The sequence below is a fragment of the Opisthocomus hoazin genome, chromosome 16, assembly GCF_030867145.1.
Source record: "Opisthocomus hoazin isolate bOpiHoa1 chromosome 16, bOpiHoa1.hap1, whole genome shotgun sequence".
NCBI classification, from domain to species: Eukaryota; Metazoa; Chordata; class Aves; order Opisthocomiformes; family Opisthocomidae; genus Opisthocomus; species Opisthocomus hoazin.
Window position 1 is genome coordinate 19,631,265 of NC_134429.1, and position 26,049 is coordinate 19,657,313.

The 26,049-nt window shown below is 37.0% G+C and overlaps 1 protein-coding gene across 6 annotated transcripts in view; it reads right to left on the reverse strand.

Moving 5' to 3' along the window:
* Nucleotides 1-213: 213 nt before the first annotated feature.
* The window catches only part of GNB1 (G protein subunit beta 1), a 44,482-nt gene continuing 18,646 nt past the window's right edge, over nucleotides 214-26,049 (reverse strand). For 2 of the 6 annotated variants that reach the window (XM_075437656.1, XM_075437657.1), the window contains exons 2-13: nucleotides 24,722-24,784; nucleotides 23,224-23,275; nucleotides 16,204-16,311; nucleotides 15,487-15,525; nucleotides 13,690-13,796; nucleotides 11,800-11,863; nucleotides 9,442-9,604; nucleotides 6,737-6,803; nucleotides 4,983-5,184; nucleotides 4,574-4,790; nucleotides 1,755-1,866; nucleotides 214-1,376 (exon numbers count right to left, since the gene is read on the reverse strand). In XM_075437656.1, coding sequence (XP_075293771.1) covers nucleotides 1,760-1,866; nucleotides 4,574-4,790; nucleotides 4,983-5,184; nucleotides 6,737-6,803; nucleotides 9,442-9,604; nucleotides 11,800-11,863; nucleotides 13,690-13,796; nucleotides 15,487-15,525; nucleotides 16,204-16,260 — 1,023 coding nt within the window. In that variant the 5' untranslated portion in view covers nucleotides 16,261-16,311; nucleotides 23,224-23,275; nucleotides 24,722-24,784 and the 3' untranslated portion in view covers nucleotides 214-1,376; nucleotides 1,755-1,759. The remainder of the gene's footprint in view (nucleotides 1,377-1,754; nucleotides 1,867-4,573; nucleotides 4,791-4,982; nucleotides 5,185-6,736; nucleotides 6,804-9,441; nucleotides 9,605-11,799; nucleotides 11,864-13,689; nucleotides 13,797-15,486; nucleotides 15,526-16,203; nucleotides 16,312-23,223; nucleotides 23,276-24,721; nucleotides 24,785-26,049) is intronic. The other 4 variants (XM_075437658.1, XM_075437659.1, XM_075437660.1 and 1 more) reach the window with 3 other exon arrangements.

Consider the following 26,049-nt stretch of genomic DNA (forward strand, 5'->3'; position numbering starts at 1 on the left):
GCTGTCCAAACACTGCTGCTTTTAACATTTTATTTGAAAAGAAAGCCAGGAAAACCTGCTCATTACAAAAATGACTCTGATCAGATGCAAAGGACTCATCCTACAAGAGGAACTGGCTGTGAGGAACTGATTTATAAAGAAGATGGTCTAGGTTCCCTCCTCCCACACCCCAGAATCTTTGACAGCGATTGTTTGAACAGGCTGTTTCTTTAAAAAAAAAAAAGTGACTTATCACGCTACTCCAAAACGTGCATAGCTTTGTACTTGAGTTCTTCATAGATTTATGCACAGAGTAGCAACAATAAATGAATACAGCGACAATGGTTACAGTTTTTAAACAGGTTATTTCTTCAAAGAAAAAACATCTAAGGACTTAGTCCAATATGCACTTTTTAGCATTTCTACAGCATGCGATTCTAAGAGTAAACCCACCCAATATGGCAAACAATCAAAAAAGGTTTTTTTTGTTTAACTTAGAAAGTTCAAGATCATTATTTTCAAAACATTGATTTGTACATCATTTCATACACAAAGAATTGACTCAATACCCAAGTGTAGGATAGGTCTCTTTTGAAAACAGAGATTCCTGGTTGTTGAGACTTACAGGATAGTGTTAGGATATATAAACTGCCCTTTCAAGTGGACAAAACCAAAACAGATTAAAAAAATCAGTGTGGTGAAAAGGGGGGAAGAGGGGCAGGAGGGACCAAGGATTGCATTTATTATCCATAAAAGGTGAAAGGATTCTTTAAACAAGCATTCATAACCTTTTACAGCATGTGCTTGGTTACCTTACTGCTTAACATTATCCTATATATGCCAAGTTTTGTGCAACAATTATCTGTGATACTAGAAAATAAAATAAAAAAAATTAGGGACTAAATTTACAGCGTTAACAACCCCCAGATGCTCTGGGCTAGGACTCCCTTGTTTTGCTCAATTAAATACATAAAGAAATGTATTTAAAAAGGAAACCTGAAAAAAATCCTGCTACAAACATGACTTTAAAATTTGCAAGTGTGTGAGATAAAGTCCTTAACTTCAACTTGGAAACTACAGTGAAAGCTAACTGTTTCACAATTATGCTCAAGTTTATTTTCTGGTCATGCTTTTATGATAGTGTTTCATTTTTAAATTCTCAAGACAAAAAAAAAATGGTCCCAAAAGGAATGCACAATTTCATTTTGCTTACAACACAGAAATTCTTCTTGGAAAGGTAATTGTGCTCTTCATTTCAGCAACAGGAGACGGAAAAGATCTTGCCCTTTGAAGTTGGGGAGGATGGGGGTCCAAGTTAGTATGGTTGGATTGGATATGCTATCTTTTTAATTTTCAACCGTTGGAAACTTCTTCCAGTCATGGAGTCCGCCGCTCTTCTGATACACAGAAAGATTTATTAAGAGTTGCACTTTGATAAACTGTAATCAAGTTTCAAGCTTTGCTCTCGCTACCCACTGACGCATTTAGCCATTATCTCACCATTTTCAAGAACGCCATTTATTTACCAACCCAGATTCAAAAGACCGTACAGTCATCCCCACCAGGAAAATATACCAAAAATAGGTTACCACACAAATGTCTTTGCATAAATTAAACAAATAGCCTTCTAAAAAAACAAACTGGTTTGGGTTTTTTTTTTCAGTGACTTTCCTAATCTGAAGTATAAGCTTGCAGCATCAGTAAAACAGCACTGTTTGGACCTGGAAAAAAGCATTCTGAAAACCAAAGACAGTCTTAATTACTTGGATACCTACCTACTTCAGTTCCAGATCTTGAGGAAGCTGTCCCATGATCCTGTTGCCACTGCCATACCATCATCAGTCACACCTAAGCAACTGACACGGTTATCATGACCGGCAAGGACACCTATAAATAAGAACATGTAACAAACTTATTACATTACTGCCATGATTGCCTATTTCAGAGGCATGCATGTTTGGATTAGTCAACCTATACATTCAAAAATCCTCAACAAACACGGTTGGAATTTTTAAATGCTGTTGGTTTTATAAGCACAAACTTAGATATAACTGGATGGGTTCACAAGGGGGTAATTCAATAAATTCATTACTCCAAAAATCTTCCTTTTATATACCCCACATTATGACCTTTACTGGTTTCTCGTAGGTTGTGAAATCACAGCCCTGAAAATTCTGCTGACAATGTCATAGCAATAAATATAGTATAACCATGCATTGCGTAACTCTGAATATTTCCTCTCCATAGTGATAAAGATCAGTTAGATTTTACAAAATTCTTAATGCGCAAAATCAGAAGTTCAGCTGAATTGTTGTGAACTCTAAAGCATTTCCCATCTAATTTTATCTTACTACATTTACAAGCACTTACAACATTCAAACTCCCACATACAATCTATTTGTCAATATGGAGATCTGCTACAATTCAGTTATAGTGCTATTAAAAAAGAATTGACACATTAAATCGAAAAATTAAGGGAGCCAACATTTTCCTCTGTCCCCTTTAAATTAACAGTTTCAGGAAGGTAAAACGAAAATCTAATTACGTTCAGGCTCTTTCGAGCACACAGAACTGAGCTAAGATATTCTTGATAGACTTCAAACTAATCTTTCCACATCAATTACACTGCTCATAGGACTCTCCTTATTCATAGAATCATATATTTTGTTTTTTTCCCCTCCATTTATTATTCTTCAATACAGAACCTGAATTAAGTCACTTTTAGTTCTTACGCAAAGTGATATGTTTAAAAATTACTATTTTTAACTGTTAATTCAGTGTAAAAATGACTATTTTATACCCAAGGAATCTTGATGTTTGAAGTAACATTTCTGACACACTTTATAAAAGCAGTAACGCTGCGTGAGTAACACCATTAATCTCCAGATCCTATTAAATCCATACAAGTGTCTAAGCTTCAGCACAGAATTGTGCAGTTCTGCAGCAGAAGGCAAATCGTAAGCATCAAAGTGGATGATAGAATCTTCAGAAATTCAGTGCAATACAGAAGCCAGCTGCCAGAGCTAGCAGAAGTACCTAGGAGTTACCTAGAAATTTCTGTGGAAATAGCTTTAGTAGATCAAAATTCAGCCTACCATCAACATTAGTAAGTGCTGCAATTTGGTAAAACAAAGAGAGCGCCAAGAAGTCTTACACAATTGGAACTGAAGATGTAACTACAAAGGTGTTTAATATAGAATCAGGCACGACAGGAGTATCAAATCTGCTCAGCAATCTTCAGTCTCAGAACACTTCAATAAGTAGAATATTTGACGAAGTAGTTGTTTAAATCAGTTCTAAAACTTGGCAATAAAGAATCACACTTTGTGAGTGCATGGGACTGTAAACCCAGATCAGTATAAAGAATTGTTTCTCACATCTACTGGTAAGCAAGATTACCACCTCCTTCAGTTCTTTTTCATAATGAAGGTCTTTCAAAGAAAAAAAATACATGAAAAACCACATAATTGTTTTTACAGTACTTAAATACAGCCAGTTGTAAACTTACCTAGACAATAATCAAGAGAAACTTCCTAGTTCATCTCCATACAGGCTTACATATAGATATACATGATCTCAATAATCAAAGTACAAGAATCTTGAGTAGTAAATCTCAGTACATAGACAAGCTTAATTCATAAAAAGCATTTCAGTACTGAAATAATTGTATTTGGCACCATTAACTTGCAAATGGAACCAAATGCTATTCTATAATATATGAACTGAGTGTCCAGTTTCATCTTCTCAGCACTGAAAAACTACCATGAATTTTGGAAGAAAAAGAATAAAATCTGAGTGGTAAAACAAAGTTGGTAGAGACTGTAATTAACAAATTTAATGGAAACTATTTTGGTGTAGTCCAGGATTACACGTTTGTTTGTATTTTTCCTACCTGCAGTATAGCCTCCCCTCAAAGCAACTAAGTCGATTTGCACCAAATAAAGCACTCACAACAAATCTATTCAGCTGCATGTGGAAGAATACTTTGCTTGGCTAGTGGGTTTTATTTGCTTTTAAAACCTACCTGTGATAATTTTAAAAGCCTAGACCACTTTATTTGATAACAGAGTAGGTTCTTGTTCTCATCCTCTGTTCTGAGAGAATAACAAAATATTTGTGGCCTAATTTATACCTTTTCACCTTTTTTCTAATATACTCATTTTAAAGAACTGAAGATATCTTATTCTTTGGACCATAAATTTCATAATTTCCTCAAAAATAATCTCCAGTGTTTGTTGTTTCGCTGCTTGTCTCTACAGCTACTGCTACAAATATCACCAAAAATATATAGATAGCAACATTAATGTTGAATTGCTTTGAACAGTTCATGCATAAATAATGCCATAAAGTCTGAAAAATAGCCCTCCACCCCCAAAATCTTGGTTTTAATTACAATATTCCTGTTCTCAAGCATCCATCCAAACATTCCAATTTATTTGTTAACATCATTAAGCTACTTTCATCATTGGTCATCCTAAAACAGGTTATCATAGAGGTGTCAAGACAGGGAATGCTAACAGGTCTGTGCATATGACAACTCACACATTCAGAATCTCACATTGTGGTTATAATATTTAAAACCAAAACTGTTTACCTGCTCTATCAGCTTTCAGCGTGTCCCAGACATTACAGTTGAAGTCATCATAACCAGCTAGGAGCAGACGTCCACTCTTGGAAAATGCTACAGAGGTGATGCCACAGATGATATTATCGTGTGAATAAACCATAAGTTCCTGATCAGCCCGAAGATCAAAAAGCCTGCACGTAGCATCATCTGAGCCTGTGGCAAATGCATTGCCATTTGGGAAGAACTTCGATGAGGGAGGGAGAGGTAAGGAAAAAAGACACATGATTTCAACTTTCACGTACTTTCCCCGCCTACAAAAACTATCAGAAAATATACCATAATACTACATCATACACTACATGCTTTAGAGCTGAGGCCAGAGAAATACAGAAATATCAATTTAAATCCCATGCCCTCTGTTCAAGTTGATACGTACGCAGATGGCATTGATGTCCGACTCATGGCCAGTGAAGGTTTGCCGACACATTCCTTCTCTAACATCCCACAGTTTGGCAGAGGCATCACAGGCACCAGAAACAAAACACCGGGCATCAGGAGCAAGAGACAAACTCATGACATCTCCAGTGTGCCCAGTAAATGTAGTTGTCTGCTGACCAGTTTCTATGTCCCAGAGAGCGCTTGAAAGAATAATTAAAAATGCAAAAATCAACACATTTGTGCTCCATTAGAAGGTTTAAACAGCAATTCTTGTCTAAACATGGTCATTTACATCACTGAAAATTATAGTGAGGGTAGAAAAAAACCCCATTCTTTGTTGAACGATTTGGCTATGTTACAGAATAATTGTGTATAGAAGATTTTAAAAGCCATCTTCCAGTCTAAAATGTTGGGAGTTTTCAATTGAAAAATCAGTGCAAAAACCTAATAACTAACACTCATGGCTGTTTATACATGAAGTTCTTATGACGTGCCAATGACTACTGTCCAGTACTACTACCAGGTTGATTTAAAGCAGCAGTGGTAAGGCTACAGCAAGAGCTGAGTCAGTGTTTCTCATTTTTAAAAACTCACTGAGGATGTGTAACTTTGTGAAGTGTCGTCTTAAAGCTGTGCCAGTTTCCCAAGACAGCATAATCGCTACTACAGTGATAATCAAAGAGTATAAAAGGATGAAAGAACACTATCATCTCTCTAACAAAAAGTCTAAACATTTAAGAAAGATTAAGGATTTTTAATTTCTGTCATTTCTCAGTAAACTAGACCCATCAGTGGTAGATTTACATTAGGCAAATAAGACATGACTATACTTTGATACTGTACTTTGAAGCTTGGTTGAACTGAAGTGATGTCAAGGACAAACTGTTATCCAGACAACTGTAGGGTTACTACAATAACTCCTGAATCAGCTATATTCTCTCACAAAGCGTATAATTTAACAAATCCTGGGTTTTTGGTTTTTTTGGGGTTGTTTTTTTTTTTTTGGGGGGGGGGGGGGAGACACACGACAAAACACAAAACCCACATACAACAACAACATGTATTGAGAAACATTCCAAACGTATATATTCAATAGCTACTCAGATTCAATGGACTAGCAGATGGGCATTCAAAGAGACTGACACTGTGTGGGAGAGGTATTTATTAGACAGCCTTTGCTATAAGAGCTATGGCTTGGGACAGCTATAATGCTTTTAAGAATTAGATACAATAGAAAAACTTATGAAAAAAAGATTGAGGGTTTTATTTTCATTCAGAAGCTAGTATTTATTGAGAGACACACCTAATTCTCCTCAAAAAACCCATCTGCTGTCACTGTAGAATATTTTCTAGTAGCTCTTCTGAATAGCAACATAAAATAAATTCTGTATTACAAAAATCCAAATATGACTAAGTAATAAATACTGAATACTAAACAACTTTGAGAAAAGTCTTAGTCTAATACATTTACTTCTGAAAGCCAAATAGTTATAGTAAAAAAAATTTCCCATACCATCTTAACACAGAGTATTCGGTCAGGCTCTTCAGAACATGGGCATAACTAAACAGCCAAAGCTATCAAACTTGAAAGATCAAGTTTTCCATTACTAGTGAAAACGTGACATACGAACAATAATCACATTTAGTCTTCTGGATGACTATTTGGGTTACGAATAACAAAGTTTTCTTTAATAATAGAGTATAGCTGTGAAAAGTCATCACCAACAATCACGTCAGAATTTTACTGCTTACCAAGTGGTGTCGCCAGAGCTGGTAACAATCTGATTATCATCCAAGAAACGACAGCATGACAAGTATCCTGAAAACAAAATTAAAAGCTGATGAATAAGACCAGAGTTTACTCTTCACATTGCATACTGGCTTGCTTATATGCTGCTTCCTCCTCTCCTGAAGATGAAGCAAGAACTACTATATAAGCCTAAAATACAACATAGACAATTTTTATCTAGGAACCTCCAACGTTTTGGACAAAATGTCTTTTGGCTCTTTATAGACCATGCCCAGTTCAATGACTACACTAGCACAGTAATGCACTGGTATCACAGCAAGTTGACCTAAACAAAGCTGTCTGTAACACAGAAGAAAATAAAAACATAAGCAGCTTAACCAAACAGGGTAGACACTATTTTGGAAATACCTAACCAATTTTTCTTTTGGTAGAGAGTGAGGAAGAAGGGAAAGAGGGAGTAGTGAGGCAAAAGTGTGGAATCCACTAGCCAAGCTGGAAAGAAGTATAGGTAACCCTGCACTGTACACGCTAAACTGCCTTAGAAAGTGGATCTGTATGTCACTGCATACAGGAGCAACAAATGCTTATGACCTTGGCTGTATCATACAACTATTGAGAAAATATAAAATACATTCTTGGTCAGTACAAAGAACAGAGCATATATATTGGATGTTTCCCAACAGCTGCATCAAAGAATTTCATCTGCATGCTCTGAAGCATCTTTGTACTGAGTTAGCAAGTGCCAGACTATCAACGTAACAACTCAGATTACAAAATTAGTCTGTCCTGTCAGCCACCTTCTCTTTCAAAAAGCGCAAACGTCTTCTGAAAATCCAAACTACAGCAAAATATGAAAACCTGTAAACATCAGCTTCCACCTATATGCTTTGTTCAATTCTGCCACAGAAAAGCAGCTCATTAAAACTGTTCCTTCGAGAAGATTCCGCACAAACCGGTCAGGTCTCAAATGTATTCCGTTAATGTCCCTTGCATTACAGCAAAACTCTGCCTCTTGTGTTCTGTAAAAATCCACGTTTTCCCAGCTATAGAGTTTATAACCATAAAGACCATTAAGCGTCTAGAATATCATAGAAATAATGCTCTTTTTATTGCTAAAATATTGCTCAGTATTTTGATACACACACACGGCCACATACTGAAAGCCAAAGCTCCCTGTGTCCAAACATCATTCCGCTTCTCGCTGTGTCCTGAAGGGCGAGAGGGAGGCAGGGAGGAAGAATACCTTCCTAGAAATCACTTTCCTGATCACATCACAACTCCTATCTGAAGGTCAAATCAACACTGCATTCTCACATCCTCAACTACACCCAGAGGGTACACAATTCCTCTAAATTACATAAATAATGCTTTGTGAGAAAAACAGCTGAAAAAAATTAAATGGCATTAAGCATACCTTAATTCACGTTTAGTTTTTTCTGTATCAAAGTTCAGTAATGTATAACTATTTATTTCTGATGGACCTTATTTTCCTTCAGTGAACAGTCTTTATGCCATTTCCTTTACTCTGTATAGTCAGAGGCTTGATCAGGCAGAAAACCAGCAAGACAGAACCCACCTTTAGGGGTTTTCTCTGGAGCCAAGCGGACAGCCTCTAGAGCAGTCCACTTTTGTTTTGGATTACACTCTTTGTGGAAACAAAGAGACCATAACAACGATGTGCTGTTTCAGAGCTGCAGCTTTAGGAGAAATGCCTAACTACAGTCCATTCCCTTTCTCAGATTGTTGGAGGTATTACTGATTCCGCAAGAACGCAGAAGACTGCTGATGTGTATGACAGGCTCAGCACTACAGCAGTACTTTACCACATAGCAGAGCGCCTACTAAATAGCCAGTGCTTTAACTTTCAATGGAGTTCAAGAAACCACCCAGCCAACCTTCCTCTGAAAAATTTCCAACCCCATTCACAACAAAATAAAAATACAATCTGTCCCTTATGAGAAAATATACAAAAGCAGTTCACATTTTCTAGGTTACTACTGCTTGTAAGGTGCACAAGAATATCTTCAGCCACTGAATTTGCTTTTAAAGGTACTTTGTGACACTGAATCTCTTGGCTTGTTCAGAAAGAAAAATTTTCAACTCAATCCCCACACTTAAAACACTAGCTTTTAAGCAACATGAGGAACTTTCTTGCTCAAAAACTCTAACACCTGTATTTCTGTAATCTTTCTTATCTAACAAGATGAATTTTGCTTCATCTGTCAGAGAACCTTGCAGCTAGAATTACATCTTAGTTCAACAGGCAAAGCCTACAAGTCTACCCGTCTTCTCATCAATCACAAGACAGTCCACCTTAGAAACTGAGAGACAAGCAGTAAGCTACTGCGTTTGGGGAGAAGGGAGAGAAGGAGAAACAGAAGAGGAAGCATGAGAATGCAAACCTCTGCAGCTAAAGAACAGCTCCATCAGAAGGCAGCCATCTTGCTTATGAGAAGTTAAAACACACTCTCACTACACCTCTTTTGTTCAGAGAGTACCATTCATTAAAAAGTTTTTAAAAAGGAGGGAAAAAAAGCCATTAAAAATGGGTAGCATGCAGCTAACCCCCCCCCAACCTCGAGAAATAGAGGTGCACAATGAAGTATATCTTTTTAACTAAGAAAGTATATTAAAAAGATTTTTTTTTTTTTTTTTAAGTCTTCACTACATGCTTAGGTAACTTAGATCATTCTGAACAGGCACTCACCTGTGTGACCAGCTAGTTCACGGCTGACACGTACATTCCCTTCACGAGTTTTCAAGTTATAAATGGAACAGATGTTATCAAGACCACCACAAGCCACATAATTTCCAGAAGGAGCATATGCACAAGTCATGACCCAAGATGAACGCAGGGGAATAGCATGCACCTGAAACCAACACATTAATGTATTTCATCTGCAAACCAACTGATTCAGTAATTTACCATCATGAAGTTTTTCCCCTGTCTCTCAAGCTATGCATCACGTTTTTGTCAAAAGGACAAGAAAACAGTGAAAAAAAGAAGTATTTGGCTGTTTGAGTATCAAACTATTTTGAGGGTAACTTGCATATATAGCTCATCGAACCAAGTAATGACGTGATTAAAACCTCAGATTTGCCTTTCCTGAATCCAGGTGAATCAGCAATTTTGGTAAAAACTAAATATTTCATTTCAGTGCTCTGATTACTATTGATTTATTACAGGTTCAGGAAAACATTGCCTTCCAAGTACAGTCAGGGAAACTGCCGATTCCGGGTTTAGATGCTATGCTGTGAATGAACAAGTAAGGAAAATGCTACTTTCACTGCCATTTCAATCCTTCTTTGGAAGCCCACTGCAAGCAATCAAGACTCGTATTTAAATAACTACCCTATGTTTCCTTGTCATTCTGGGCTCAAAGAACTTCATTTTAAAAATTATTTATGCTAAACCTGTTCTGTCTTGGTAACACGTTGCATTCACCCCTCAAATTTCTTCTTAACCTATTTAAGAAAGGGATCATATCCTTATTGTAAGATTTCATGTAATATTAACAAACTTGCTGCATTTCTTAATTTAACAGTAAAGATTATGCTCTGCTGCTACAGTAATCAGTGATCCTACAGCAATCAGCAGTTAAAAAACAATACCTTGCACTAAAACCACAGTCAGGTCATTCTAAGAAGTCTTCTACCAAGGGACTAATTGGAATATTCACCTGGAGCCATTTTATTTTATCATTAGGAAAAAAATCATATTTGTGACAGCTCTGTTACTTCCAATGTGTGCTGCAACTGCCAACAGAACATCTGCAGGCTGTCATTCAAGTATTTTTGCATCAACTGCTTCTGGGTGCTACCTAGTCAAATTCAATACAGTTTCAACACCAAGATGTTTGCTACCTGTAATTCCAGAGGGTTTGTGGTTTGGTTTGGGGGTGTGTGGGGGTGTGTGTGTGTTTGGGGTTTTTTTTTTTTTTTTTACTTCTTCTGGGGGTGCAGGGTGGGATTGTTTTTAACTCACTTGCTATTTCACTGGATCAATACTGCCAAGAGGTATGGGGGAGGATGTTTTTGCAGCTGAAGAGTCCTATTTCCGATTCTAGAAAAAATTTTACCAGTCTAGCAACAACCTCTGATTCCATTCTCCCTAGATAACAAAGTCGCTCTCTGCCTCTTGATGATGCCGAATTAATTGGTACTCATAGAAGAATGATACTAATATGGAAGTCATGGTACACAGTGATCATCCTATCTTTCAGTTGTTACAGTAATTTAGATCACATTTACCTGCAGGCTGGGGTCAAAGGAGGAGGATGAAGGCAAAAAAGGGAGGGTTTATGTTTATTTTGCAAACAGTATTATGACTCTTTACTAAATTTATGGATTCATTAGTTTCACAACTGTGATTCAACACTAATCCCAGCTTTATCAGTTGCTGCTGCAGTTGTTTGTTTCTGCTTTTCTCTCCTCTGTAGCGTGCCATTTGCTCAAGTGCATTCGCAAAATTGTTTTTAAGGCTATGACGAGCTAATCCAGGAAAATTTATTTGAATTAAAGTCAGTTCTATGCTCCTGTGCACAACAAACTTAAGCAGCTCTGTCAATGTAACTCAAAGGGGCAACATGTGAATTGTTGCTAGCCCTAATAACTGCAACCATAACCAGTAAATACCAATCACTGTCACATGAAAGTAAAAGTAATCCTGAACTGCATCATGTGATTGCAGCCAGAAAGTGATGACGCATTATATATGTCAGGTCTTTCAATACTTAACTGGAGACAACAAATTACTATGGCTATACTTAGATCTCTGACCCTTCCGGTGCAATATGCTGATTACTTCTTGCTCTGTTGATCAATTTCTCTGCAGCATCAAAACAAAACATTCTCTAGCATTAAGTATTTCATTGTTTTCCATTTGTGGTGCACATTTCCATACACAATATATTTCAGACACTGCTACATTCTTCAAATGCAAACATCATTGTTTTGGAGAATTCAAACTTTGTTCTTAGGACTATGCAGCAAAAATCACAACAGGTAACATCCCTTCCTTTCTATTTACAATTGAATCACACAGCAACATATCGGTTAGTCTTACCTTGTTTGTAGTATAGCTGTCCCAAATTATAAGTTTGCCATCCTGGGAGGCACTAACTAGAAGCCTAGAGAGGAAACAGCAGGTAAACACAATCATGGCAGGAAGACAAGAAGGAACATCTTTGTGATGGCATTTGCCTCCACTAGCAATGCCGAGGTGCTTGAAACCATTAAGTACAGTGCGGCATTACCCAAATCAGTTATGAACACTATAAAAATCATATTGTAAGTACTGAATTTCAATGTTAAATATTATGGAAATGTGTGATGGAACACCTACATGGTAACATATTCTGACTTCAGAAAAAAAAAGTAGCCACGTAACTAACATCTCAATCTTGCAAACTGAAGGAGAATACTTGCATGGAATCAGTGCTGCTCTGTTCCACACACAGGCTTCAGATTCACTGAGTTTGGGAATCTACACTATCAACCTCTTTTCCTTTTTCCTATTTTTAAAATGCAAATATAACTTCTAAGATGTCCAAAAACCCTGAATGACTGTCAGCACTGAAATACAATGAAAAAAAACACAGCAAATATCTCACTAATGGAAGGGGTAGCATTAGGAAGATTTTTACTCTAAATCAACACCACCTCAAATCCCCACCCTGCAATCATGTTTGAAACATGGTACACCTAACCCATTGTTCACAGCTCTCTGATTTTATTATTAATATATAAATTATACTTTAGTATTAATGTGCTTAAAGATAGATCACGTATACTGACATGAAAAATCTGTATAGTCTCCACATTTTTTTAGGCAATTTTGGATAAAATCCTCCAATATGGTATTCAAATTTGTTCTGTGCATCATCTTCTGACCATTTCCAAGCTGAACAATACAGTGTAATCATCGAAGTACTCCAGTCTCTTTGCATTATTTTTTTTTTGCTCTAGGTTGTATTTTAGGGCTGTCTTGAAACACTTTTGCCAAACAAGAAATTGAATCCCAGTCTTTTAAATAAGCTATATGCCAGAGATGCCTGAAGCAATGAATTCTACACAACTGTGAGAAATTATTCACAGGCACAGAAAATTGAGGTGCAAACCACTAAAGTTTAACTCAAAGTAACAATTATGTTCGTTCTGATTTTTAAATATCAAGCAATTCAGAAGCTAAAAGTATAATACATTATGAATTATTTTTCATCTTCATCATGCACACTGTCTGTTTTGTTAAGCACTTGGCTATTTTGCTGTAGTGTATTTATTGTATGCATACACAGAAGACTTCATGCAGTTCTTTCAGAAGGCACAGCTTATTTACACAAATTTGATGATAAGATTTAAACAACATCAAGCTTCCTTCAAAAATCTCTACTGAGTAGAAAGAGGCTAGCTATAACCCACAAATTCCTTAGTTCTAACTTAAAAATTCCTAAAGGGATTTTTTTTTTTTTTAAATCTGTTCCTGGAAGGAAGGAGCAACATATTCTTGTAACTGAAGATAAAATATGCTGCCCTTAGTGTGCCTTCAAATTCTTGTAAAAAGAGAATGAAAGTAGTCGATACCAGTATCATTTAGTCTCTCTCTAACTGATTATCAGTAATTAACAGGAAGCATTTAAGGAAAAAAGACAACTGATAACGAAATCTACTCTATCTCCACAGTTCCTCAGAATTCATATGGTACCACAACTGTATTTTTCAGACAAGTAGATGAAGATTGCTATTTTGGCACCACATTTAGGTCTGGATGACAAAAACATGGACATTAGGAGGAAAAAAGCAATATTAAGTGTTTCTGAATTCTCTTGGTTGTCCGAGTTCTCTTGGAATCAGTGGTTCCCAGTGGAAGGAACAGGAAAAATAAACAGTCCTGCACACTCAACTTTCCAAAGCACAGTGAAGCCACATGATCCGATTTTGTATTGCTAGCACCTACCTGGAATCAGTCCCCCAGTGCATTGCATAAATTTTAGCCAGGTGTCCCCGGAGTGTTCTTCTAGTGCGCATTTGAATTCTCCCCACTGGGTCAATATTGGCTGTGATCTGAAATAGAAATGGTGTTATACACTGGCTTTTTCACTTCATTGTTCCCAGAGTAACACATCATACACAATTACATTTAAATGACCGCTCCAGTGCAGACCAAAGTCCCAAATTTTGAATATTGACTCAGGTTTTAAAAATTGCCTAATCAAAAGTTACATCAAATGAAGAAAGCGGTCTTTCTATCACATTTATAAACACTCTCAGAAAATACTTTGTTTAGATCATATCTTCTTAAACTTCTACAATTTCAGACCTTTGTTCTCAGTTCTCTACTCCTGTATAGATAAATACGGTAGTCCAACAATTTTTTTCCAGAAGGGTGGGTGTGGAGATGTATATCAGGCTTTAAACATGCCTCCACTTTTAAAGGACGAATTAATAACTCTCTCTCTGACCCAGAAGCCCTTCCCTTCCAAGTATAGGATTATTAAATTCATAGTAATCCTGATTTATAAATTCTTGAGACAAAAGTAGTCTCTGGAATAAGTGAAAAGCACAGTGAGGAAGCAATCAGTTTAGCTGTCCTTACAAGTCCTCCAGTCTGGAGAGAAGTATCAGTTTAAAAAAAAACCAAAACAGCACAACACAAGAAATCCAAGAGTTTGAGAGTTTATTTTATGGATAACGTCTGCATACTTCTCATGTCTCCATGTTACAAAATTCTTTGGCAAGCGCATTTGAGCAAAAATCTCTAGTTCTTTCCAAAGGCTATCAACACAGCTTAGTACTGTAATGAACAGGTAAGAATGTTTCCCTGACATAAATCTCCTTTCATGGTGGACATCTCTTGTATTAACCAATACTGAACCTTTTTGTTTTTCTTTTTATCTTTTTTCCATACTTGCACCCTGGAAAACACTCAACATTGTGCCTCACATAAAATGAGATCACAAAATATGTACACTCAAATAAATATTGATATTACCTTTTTTACTTGGTATTTTAGTGACATTTTAAATTAATAAACCGACATGAATCACTTCTGTACCAGCTATCTTAAATCAGAGACGCAAGATTAACAGTCAACATTCAAGCAAATGGACTGAAGTAGGTGACAAGAGTAAACCTATCATGATATATCTAGCAAAAAAAAAAAGCAAAGGCTTGCCATCTCTTCCAATGCCATAATAATCTGTTTCAGTCTAAATTCCTACCAGAATTCTAGAAACAAACCCCCACCATATCTCCATGAGATGTACTACAAAGTACAGATTTCCCTCTCCCCAAGGTAATGTTGACTGAAGTCAAGCCAATAGGATCAAAACGTACGGCAAGATGCAAAGGTATTAGCTCAGGTTCAGAAGCAGTTCAGACGCAAGTGCAGCGTCGCGTGGAAACTGGTACGTAGGTTAACCTCAGCAGGTCTTCCGGTTCAGATTATCAGGGTAACACAACTGTACTACCACCACACCTATAGCACTGGTGCTCCCCTGCATTCTTTTGCATTGAGCAGTAGAGATGTGCCCTCAGTCACTTCTTAAAGAAACTACTGCTCAAGGCTACAGCTCTCAAACTGGACAAACATAAACAACGTACTTATTTCTGGAAGAAACCACCCTAAAGGCAAAATTTAAAAATGGCTAAAGGCAGCAAGCAAGATTCAGTTGCATTTACCTTCTAACACCGTATTTTCTTTCTGTAAAGGAGACAAATTTTTGCAATTCATGTTAAACTCTTAAATGCTTACCTGAGCCAGGGTAGCATCTGCACATGCTTTCCTAGCATCCTGCAACAGAAGGTAGGTTAGAGAAACTGGAAGATGTTCTGCACGTTTCTTTATACTCTATCTCTGTTTTGTCAATTCAATCAAGCACGCTCAAAACAAGGTTCAGAAAGCATTTCTGTTTGTCATCCACAGAGGATGTAGCCTAACTGCAGCATGAACATGATATGCTGTCTGCTGTCCAGACACATTGAGCATATTGAGCATTTAACTTCAAAATTTTCTTCGAGAGAAAGGGAACATGATTTTCACCATGAGGACAGCCAATGAATGGAACAGCTTGCCCAGAAGGGCCGTGCCGTCTCCATCCTTGGAGATTTTCAAGACCCAGCTGGTCAAAGCCCTGAATAACCTTATAGCTGACCTTATATTAAACAGGAGGTTGCTTAACGCTGGTTATGGTCTGGCTCAGAAAAGCTTCAGCAAACTTACATCTTGATCTAATGCATTTTGTGCATTATTTGTATAGCTATTATCTTCCAAGCAATATTAAAAAACAAAAAATAATTTCCTAAAGCAGTTACATATGCTTGTCCTTTCTAAATATCCATAATATTAACTTTGACAGTGTGAAAACATTTAACTTAATGTATCATTTCCATCCATCTCTGTTCTCATCAACACGCATAAATGATCATTCTTCTGTCGTGTGTCTTACAGATCCACTGACACAATACATACTCTGATTTGGTTTTTCAGCTGCTCAGCCTCCTGGCGTAACTGGTCAAGCTCACTCATTTTCCCGTGCTAAAGGTGTGCTTCACGGCCACCTCTGAAACAACCAGAAATCTGAAAGACAGGTGACAATAACGAGAATTAATAGAAGTCATAGTTTGAAATTACTAGAGTAGACAAGTCCTTTCAACCATCTCAAACAGCACTTGAAAAAAGGCAGATTGGTTTATAAGTACTGGAATACAGGTGAAAATATTTCTCTAAAATATCTTCAAAATAAGGTGTTACCACACGCAAATGTGCTTAGCTTTTTTCCAGCCACAGTAAATAAAATATAATTTGGACTTATTCCTTTCCTCCAGGTTTCTTTTGTTGCTTTTTTTTTCCCATTAGTGTTTTCCTGATTCAGTTTCGTATAAACTCAAATTTCCCAAGAGTGAAGCAGCAGATAACACTTATGTTAAACATGAAAGTCAGAATTTCTCTGTAGGTCTTAAGAATAGAGTAAGGAATCCTCCTATCAAATAATAAGCACCTTAAGAATTTACAGACTGAAACAAGCACTTGCAAAATGCTGTAAAAAGGCCTATTATGAATGCTATCTGTAACACCGCAGTTATGAGAAATGTTCTGGTACCTGGATAAAAGGAGATCACCCAGAAGTGTTGTTCAGGTTTTCACTTGTTAATTGCCAAAATGTCTCCCTGAGATTTCCAGAATGGATTCTAACATTAACATGTTGTCAGAATAAAATTAGTATTATTTTGAATATTAGGTTGATGGGAAGAGTGTGAGAAACTGCTGTCAACAGACGTTTTCCACCTCTAAGACTATATTTTCCTAGCATCAATAAGCACCAAATTACTAACATATATATCCCTCTGTCTGCTGTACTCTGTAGCAAGCAAGATAGAGGCTCAATAAAACATAAGTATCACTGACCATCTTCAACTGTTGCCTGTAGAGTTCCTCAACTATTGGATGGTTTTCCAATATAACATTTCCACTACTCCATTAAGCATGCAACTTATCTTCAAAAATCACTGTTCCAGAAAGATATCCTTGGAATTATCACTAGCACCCCATACCTAAAACTTAGCTGTTCTTAAACTTTGTTTTAAAATCTCTGCAGCTTGATACCAATATAAGATGCTGAAGAAACATGCTGATGAAGTTTATCTTTTATTGCAGAACAAGGTAATTGGTTCCATTTTCAAAAGCTACACAGAGCACCTGGAGTTCATAAACAAACACTGCTAGGGTGCTTTTGGCCAGAATTGACCCTCTCCTATTAAACAAAGCAAATGCTTTGCTAGCAGCTTTACATATTATTCTGTTAAGATTTAATCAGCTTATTTATCTTTGCAAGCATGCGGGTTTTGTTTTTTTCCTAAAGCCCTTCCCAAGGAGAAGGATGAGGATAACTTCCAGATTTTTATCCAGTCACTGTAACAGAGAACATATTGAGGTGGCAAATTAAAACAGTGGAGCAAACATCACTGTCTAAAGAAAAGAAGTTTCAAAAGAGTTAAGACTTTACCATTCCCTAAATAATGCTATCCCACATAACCAGAGTTATCTCAGAGCTCTCTTCATAGTAGCTAGTATTCCAGACCAAGAACCTCAAGGAACAAGTGTCAGATCTTGTCATACCATCATTTACAAATTTATATTCTTCTCTGAAACCCAAAATATTTTAGAAAAGGAATTTTAGTTAGCTCCTATCTCAAAATCCCCATTCACACAACTTCAAAGCCCTTTCACTTTATTGTGAAACTAGGTCTCTTCTTTCTCTCTTCTGGTTCCAGGGTTATCTTTAAGCCCCTTTAGGATTGCTTGTTCAGCTTAGTCCAAAATCCAGTTAAGACAAAACCCATCAAGAGTGTTTTATTGTCCTATATCCATCATCTTTTCTTCTGAATGCTCTTTTGTTTCTCAAAATGTTCTGTTCATTCTACATTTAAGACAAAACACACTGTGGTTGGGTCTCTGCAGTTTTTAGCATGCAGTCGTCACTGTCGACAGCTCCTGTGTACTTCACACCCATCATGCAGAGTATGCACTACTCTTGTCGTAAAGGATTAAGAAACTCTAAAACTGTTCTTAAGAATAAACTGCAAATTTTCAGATCTTTTAGCCTTTTCATATCCAGTTCTATTTCTGCCATTCTTTAAGTTAATATATAAGCCCATTTCCCACTAAACAAATATCAACTTCTCCAGGAAGAGTACAAAGAATTTAGAGATGGTATCACTCCTATTTCAGAGAACGAAATTACAATCCAAAATTGAAGCATTCTGCTCAAGGTCACAGCAACTCAGCAAAGAGATTAAGACAAAGATTTAGGACACCAGAATTCCAACTACAGAGTTACAGGTAACTACACTGAAGACTTACATGCAGCTTTATTTTAAAATATAATAGGATGAATAACCTTATGTCAGTCAAAGCAGACATGTTCTCCTGTAACACACAGTTTAAAATAGTGCTAATTTACTTCTACCGGAATTCGTGTGCTATGCAACAGAATTCTCTCACATTTGAAGGAAACAACTTCTTTGTATGGAACAGGAAGAGGCCTAAGGAGATGAACACTACTCCTAGAAAAAGTCACATTGAGAAAGTTCACAGAAATTGGACCGTGTAGTTTCAGTCTGGATTATTTGCATACACTGAGTTTAAAACAAATCATGCAAGTTGATTTCATGCTTGTGCCTTATTGCCTAAGGTAGCATGCACTGAAGGGTAGTACTGCAAATGACAAAGCCAGATGAAGCAGCCCAGCAGCGTGAGTGTCTTCTGCAGTAACATTGACACAGCCATATAAGAAGTTAAAAGGACATCAACCATGTTCCCCAGCTGACGGGATATCATAGTTTAACTATACGTCTGTCTTCACACAAATAAATCCTCCATTACACTTTGAAAGGCCTAGCACAGTAACTATATGTATATTTTTGTTACACAAGACAGGTTCTATTTCCAATTCTCACATCAAATTCAAGGCAGTACCCCACCTCAGCACTTTGCCTCCATTCTGTTCTCAGTACCACTTTACACAGGGGCAGAACAGCCCAAACTCCTTCACAGTTTGTAAGGAGTAACTGAACACGCTAGCGGAACTCAACCTTCAGAGTCATTTCATAAATGCACTTTATCATACAGTTCATCAGATGTGCATATATGTAACCTAAGCGCCTAAAATGCTTTATTTGTGAACTCCACATCAAGACAGTCACTCACTAATGTTTTAAGGGAAGCTTTCTTTTAATGAATAACTTCATAATGGTTTACCAACACTATAGAAACCTTTACACCTACATGTAAGATACCCTCTCCGTTATCACAGGCAGCAAGGAGTTCAAGGAACTTAACGACTACTATCGTAGCAGTTTCTATGGATTTTGACCTTCAGTCACTTGCTAGGTGGGATTCATGTTTCAGTATTCACTGCATGACAATTAGTAGTTGAATGCATACGACCCTTGATGCCTTTCCCACCTCTAATACCATATATCCACATGATAAATTCATATATTTCAGTTAGATACACTTTTATAGTTACAAGTTAGTCCCAATACATTGCAAGCAACTTCAAACCCTGAACTGCATTTCTGACAGCATCCACATGGATTGTTCAAACCAGATTGCCACATTCCCTTTGTAGTCTTTGTTGTTTCAACATCAACAGGAAGTCCTAATTCCTGCCAGCGTGGCTGAACTCACCAAAACTCAGGAAATGAAAATCCTGATGAAGCCAAGGGCATTAAAACATAGGAGTTCTCTGAAGCAGACTGTAAAGTTTACAGGACAACCGGCCAACCAACTTGGCTATTCCTCTATTTCTTTTACACTAAGTCTTAGGCAACTATATTTACTGCAAAAATATGAGATCCGCAGAGACCGTTCAACAAATGATCTATGCTCATTGCAAACTAGCACAACTGAATATCATGAAATAGTATTTATTTTTGTTTCTTGGCTTATTCAAACAGCATTTAACCCCATTTTAAAAGAAGGTTGCTAAGAGAATATATAAGCTTGATATTGATGATGCTTCTATTTCTGGGGTTTTGAAAGAAGTTGCTAAATTTCTAAATCAAGCAAAACCCCCCTGCAAAAGGTCACTACTCAAGTTCCATACTCCTTTTTTCCAAAGTATCACCATAGCTCTGAAGAAATAGGTAGCAGCCAAACTCACGCTTACCTCACTTTTGAATATGCTACTGTGTTCTTGAAGGCAGCTTCTCAAGAATAACACATTCACTTTACTGAACTCACTCAAGACCTTTCCAGAGGCTGAAGTGCTTAAGTGTCTCTGCTCTAAGCCTAATTCCCTCTAATCTTGTTGACAAGTATACCTTGTAGATAATTCTCTTCTTGCTAGGGACAACAATATGCCTACTTGCAAGGTAGTTTACTATTCTTCACTACTCCAAATGACCCAAGTCTCTAATCTCTCCTTACAAGGTACCCATAGAAGAGTCACTTTGTTCCTCTGTTTCCCACATAAGAAAATCGAGTATTAAGTCCACCTTACTTGTTAATTTCTATTTATGATAAAACTTTATAATTCAACTATGCCAAAAGGATTTATCATGTCACTCATCTCAAAGTAACAACTTGTGTGTTTGTTTTTCTCTAAGCTATGTGAGCTCTATTCCTATGACAGTTACGTATGACCAGGCAGTCAATTCTGTGTTGAATGGCTCTGCACAGAATCTTTGAACTGAATAGACAGCCTTACAAAATCTACAAAACTTCCACATGCTTCCTGCAAATGGAGATATACTTAGTATTCCAGTATAATAATTCTAATTTAAAGGTAAGCTCACTACACAGAAAACAGTGACAGCAGAATTCAAAGGCTAAGGAAGAACTCAAATTCTCTCATTTCATTGGTACAACTTTAATGTCCTTTCCAGAGCTCAAGCTGTTTATCCAATTAAGTCCAGTTACTGAAACTAAGGTATCATTAATACAATCACATTTATTTGTAGACTGATGCTTGCCTGTATTATAAAAGAAATGGCAAGAGTTGAATACAACTCATCCAAACATATATTCTTGGGTTAAATACGATTTCCCTTCTAAAACTACCTGGTAACGGCAGTGAGGCAATGCTTACTAAATAGTTCGTTATTTCATTTTCTCATTCCTTTCCTACAAAAAAAGAATGGAAAAAAAGCATGGAGCCTTCCATCCTCTCCTAAATAGTCTGTCCTGTGAATAATCTCTACAGATTAAAAGAAGAGAACACATATTTGAAAACATAGCTATCATTAAGTCAAATACTTAGAACTTCTGTCCCTTGATGGCCAAACTTTGGTTGCTACAAGGTATTACAATTAATACCAAAGGTATTTTTGTACTCCACATTACTACTACCAAAATGTAAATTAATCCCAGCAAGCCATTGTTGATGCAAAGCCTGGTAACACAGAGAGTTTAAATTTGTACTGTTAGAGTATTACCTAAGTACAGTAACTTCATACGAAGGCTAGCCACAACACCTTTCTCCCAAGTGAACAGGCTGGCTGACATTGGTTCCCTCAACATCTTTCCTGCTAATATGCATCACTCCAGTGCGTATGAAACAGCCAGAAGAGCTAAACACATCATTTGCAGAAACAGAGCCAAAACTTTACAGCCTTAATAATGAGTTCATGTTATGCCTACCAGACAGCCTCATAGCAGGTCATCTGATTAAACGAAGCTGTGCTAATCTATTAGATACCATAAATCCTATTAGCAACATGCACCACAGCTTGTACATTTTCACAATGACAAAGGAATTATACACAAACTACTGTTAGTTCCAAAGTTTTGACATCATACTGGCTTTGAAAAGGTGACGGGTTTTTTTGTTATTTAATCGGAAGTATATACCGATTCCTATTTATCTTTTACTCAATAGAAAACACAGTAAGTAAGATCAGAACTGCTTGTGCAACAAGTTTGAAGTGTTCTCTCTTCCATTTATATGATCATTTTAGAAGTTAGAAATCACAGAAAAGGTATACAGGAACACAACTTAAGAAGTGAGCAGAATAACACAAGCTTTTGTGATACAAACTTTATTTGAAGAAAAAGAAGCCCTGTAGAAGGTGCACTGAATAGTCCAGCCCTTGTTAAAACAAAACAAAAGGTTATATAGAAAATAGGACAGAAAATACTGAAAACATCCTAATGCCACTGAGTAAAAGCAATGGTTTGTCTACACTGGGAACGCTCTGTTCAGTTTCAGTTTCTGCTCCTCCAAAAGAGAACACGGGAAGTGTTTAGGGTTGACCAAGGTAACTAATTAGAGAATGCCACAGAAGACAGGTTTAGAGGAAGAGTTTGGGGCTTGCTTGCTGCTTGCTTTTTGAAAAACAGGTAAATATCTAATCGTTGAAAGTAACAAATTTAACTGAGGAAATACTTTCTACATAACACATGGCTAACCAGTACTGTTCCTCACAGACTAAGGGGCTTCACAAGAGGCAGAAACGTTTTACATTATATTCTGGAAGGTAATGGAGGTTCACTGTTCCAAGAATATTAGTAATAATTACAACTACACAGAATATAAACTCTGAAACTTTTAGGTTCTGTTTAAACAATACTGACACATTGAAAAGAACATTCTGACAAGTGCCACTTTGCTAAAAAGAAATTTGGCATTCTTTTGTCAAACATGGCGGATAAGTAATTTTTCATTCATGAGAGAATAACTATTCTCATAATTTTATTTATTAGAGTTCCTTGGCCTACTGAGATGAAACAGTTTCATCTATGGTCTCCCTCTGCTTTGCCAGTTCCATTTCTGAAAGAAGGCAGGCACTAACATCTATTATTTAGCAGGTTTCCTGGCCATTTTAAAATCCTTCCTGTTGACATAAGAATACACATGCTAAAGTAGAAAACAGGTACTTTAGGTTTGCACAGATTAGCAGTTAAAACCCTGAAGTTAGCCACTTTTCAAAAACAGTATGAGTTTATCAAGCACTAGGAAAAAAGAAGTTACCTTATCTATCTACTTACATTTTCTCTCACTACAGTAGAAAGCCAACTTCTGCTGTCAAACATGTAAATTCTGGAAAAAAAAAGCCAAACCAAAACCCAGAATTAGTACAATTATCAAGAAATAACACTAATTTCTTAACAAATCTAGCAGAAATTAAAATACTATCAAAGTACAGACTTCTTTTCGTCAGCTAATTTAAACAGCCAGCTTGTCTTCATGCAGGAAATGGGCATTGCTTTAATAATACTAGCATAACCAAAAGACTTGCTCATGTGAAGAAGCTTTTAATATTCTTTTTTTCCAAGAAAACTCTTGCAATCCTCAGATCATTAATTCTCTTCCCCTAGTGATACAGAAGTCCATACTGTTAGAGAGTTTAGGATTGTAAGAAAACATTGTCTCACACAAGACTAATGTTCACTGCACTACAAAGTGCCCCCCAGTCCGCATATTCAAAGCGCTGAAATTATTGCTGCTCAACACTGTTCCTGAGGTATGCTTGCTTTCTAACTATAGTTAAATATCAAGATATCTATTTTACTGAAAGAAGTTATGTAAACCTCCTACTAATGAGCTCAAGTGAGAGCCCAACACTCTTCTAGAAGAGTTATGACTTCTAATCACTAAAGATATTAAAAATTTAAAAAGTAAAAATTAACACATTAAGTAACTCACACATTTGCAGTCTGGAAGACTGTAGTGATTTAACATAAAAATTGGCCTTGTAGCAAGGTGAAAAAACTTCTTGTAAGAAATTTCAGAACAACTTTTTCCTCTAGCAGCACAAAGTAATAATTATAGTTCATCCTAAGATTTGAAACATTGACAACTGTGTATACATTCAAAACATCCACAAGCTGTCTCTATCACACAGCAAGACAAGGGCTATGCGTGATGTCAATGAATGCCTGAGTGTACATCTTCAAAGCCGTTGCATCAGGACAGTGGAAAATTATTCTAAGCGCAAAGCAAGAATGTACTGAAGCAAAATAATCTCAAAACAGAAAGCCATTCTACAGCTTCACATACTTTAAACTGAAATGCTTACATGTAGTTTGTCTTTCTGATTTTACAGTTCGCTATTAGCTGGAAAATTTACAAACCACTTCAGTGTCTGGTATGGAGGTTAAGCTACTTAGGATATGGGTCATCCTCATCCAAGCTCATTTATAGATGAACAGTTTAATACTCTGATTATGAAACCATCACAGTGTAAGCAGTTTTGGTTATTACTGCCAGAACAACACACTTTTAGACATGAAACAGTAACTCACACTCAGAGGCCAAACTCCATCCCCCCCAAAGACACAAACACATGACATGACCATTTTAAGTCTGGAAAAAGATCAACTATGTTCAACTTTCCGAAGTCTTGACAGAAAGATTTGCCCACACTGCAGAGATAATGAAATCTGATGAAATTCTGAAAGAATTACCTGAAATGCAAACAAGTAAAATTATGCTGGAACACTAACAGCACACAGAATACACAATAGCAAAGGCCAAAACACACACCATTATTGTCCTGTGCTGCACCCTCATTAATGCAGGAGAGGTGTTGCAGATTTCATATGCCTTCTGCAAAAAAAGAAAAACAAAAACAAAACAAAAAAGCTACTTTAACCAGCCTGCAAGAAGAGTAAGGAAGCATAACAGCAAAATTTTCCCCAAAATTTAGATTATTTTTCAAGGTTAAGTTTTCAGTTAGCTATGCTGAAAGCATCCTGTGATGCCTGCAGAATGCAATCCTGGCAACTGAGATATTTTCAATTCTACATTAAAGATGGAGCTCATCTGAGAACAAAAGTAGACAAGCTACTTAAGAAAAAAGATCTGCATTGCCACAAGCTTCCATTTTTAGCAAAAATGTAGCCTGGTAAAAGCAACATGAAAATTACAGGCCAACTTATTCATCGCACCACAGTACTGGTTCAGCAAAGAAAGAGTTCTTGTAACAAAATTCATACACTCTGCCTTAATCAGCTCTTACAACATTGCTCCGCTGAGAGCCTGAGGTTCTCAACATCAAGAACTGGGGTTTCCATAACAGGAGAGGACAAAAAGGACCATTGGATACTTCAAGCATGGTCCAAGTGGTTAGACCACCACACCAAAGTAACCGCAGGTCAGCCAGCCCTACACACGGTTGGTGTACCCAGTGTCCCCACGTTTCCCCAGCCTTCTGCTCCAAGGAAAGCAGCACAGCTGTTTGGACTGAAAAACAACAGAGTAACTCCAGAATGCAAAAGCATCGACATTTCTGGGTAAAGCTGTCCTTCTACAGGTACTCACTAACTGTTGTCAGCCTAACATTCTTTTTTCTTTAAAGGTATTGAAGTAGTTGCACTGAAGTGACAACCCAGCCTAAAAATTTACCTCAACTCCAACATCCACCAGAACACAAGTCTTCACACGAAGACGACTCATCTGCACAGAGACTACTGCTTTTTTCACAAGGTTGGGGAAAGCAGGGAAGAAAATATGGAAGAAATGATGAAAAGGGACTTTGAAGAGTAGGGAAAGAATGTTGAAATATTTTACTTGAACATCACTGCAAACCTGAACAACCCTCCAAAATTAAGCAATTTCCGAAGCAGATGACACACATTCACTGTAGCCCTCTACAAAGACATTAGCTGTGCAATCACATTTTTCTTCTTGACCTGTGGACTCAACAAGAGACTCCACCTGCACACCTTCTTAAGACTGCTTTACGCATATGATGACTAGATGCCAAAGGCCAATATTTGAACTGCAGCAAAAGCATTCCAGCTTCTTAAAAGACACCTGACATCAGGCCAGGCCAGGCATGGCACATCAGACAAGGCGCTTGCCTACGAAGG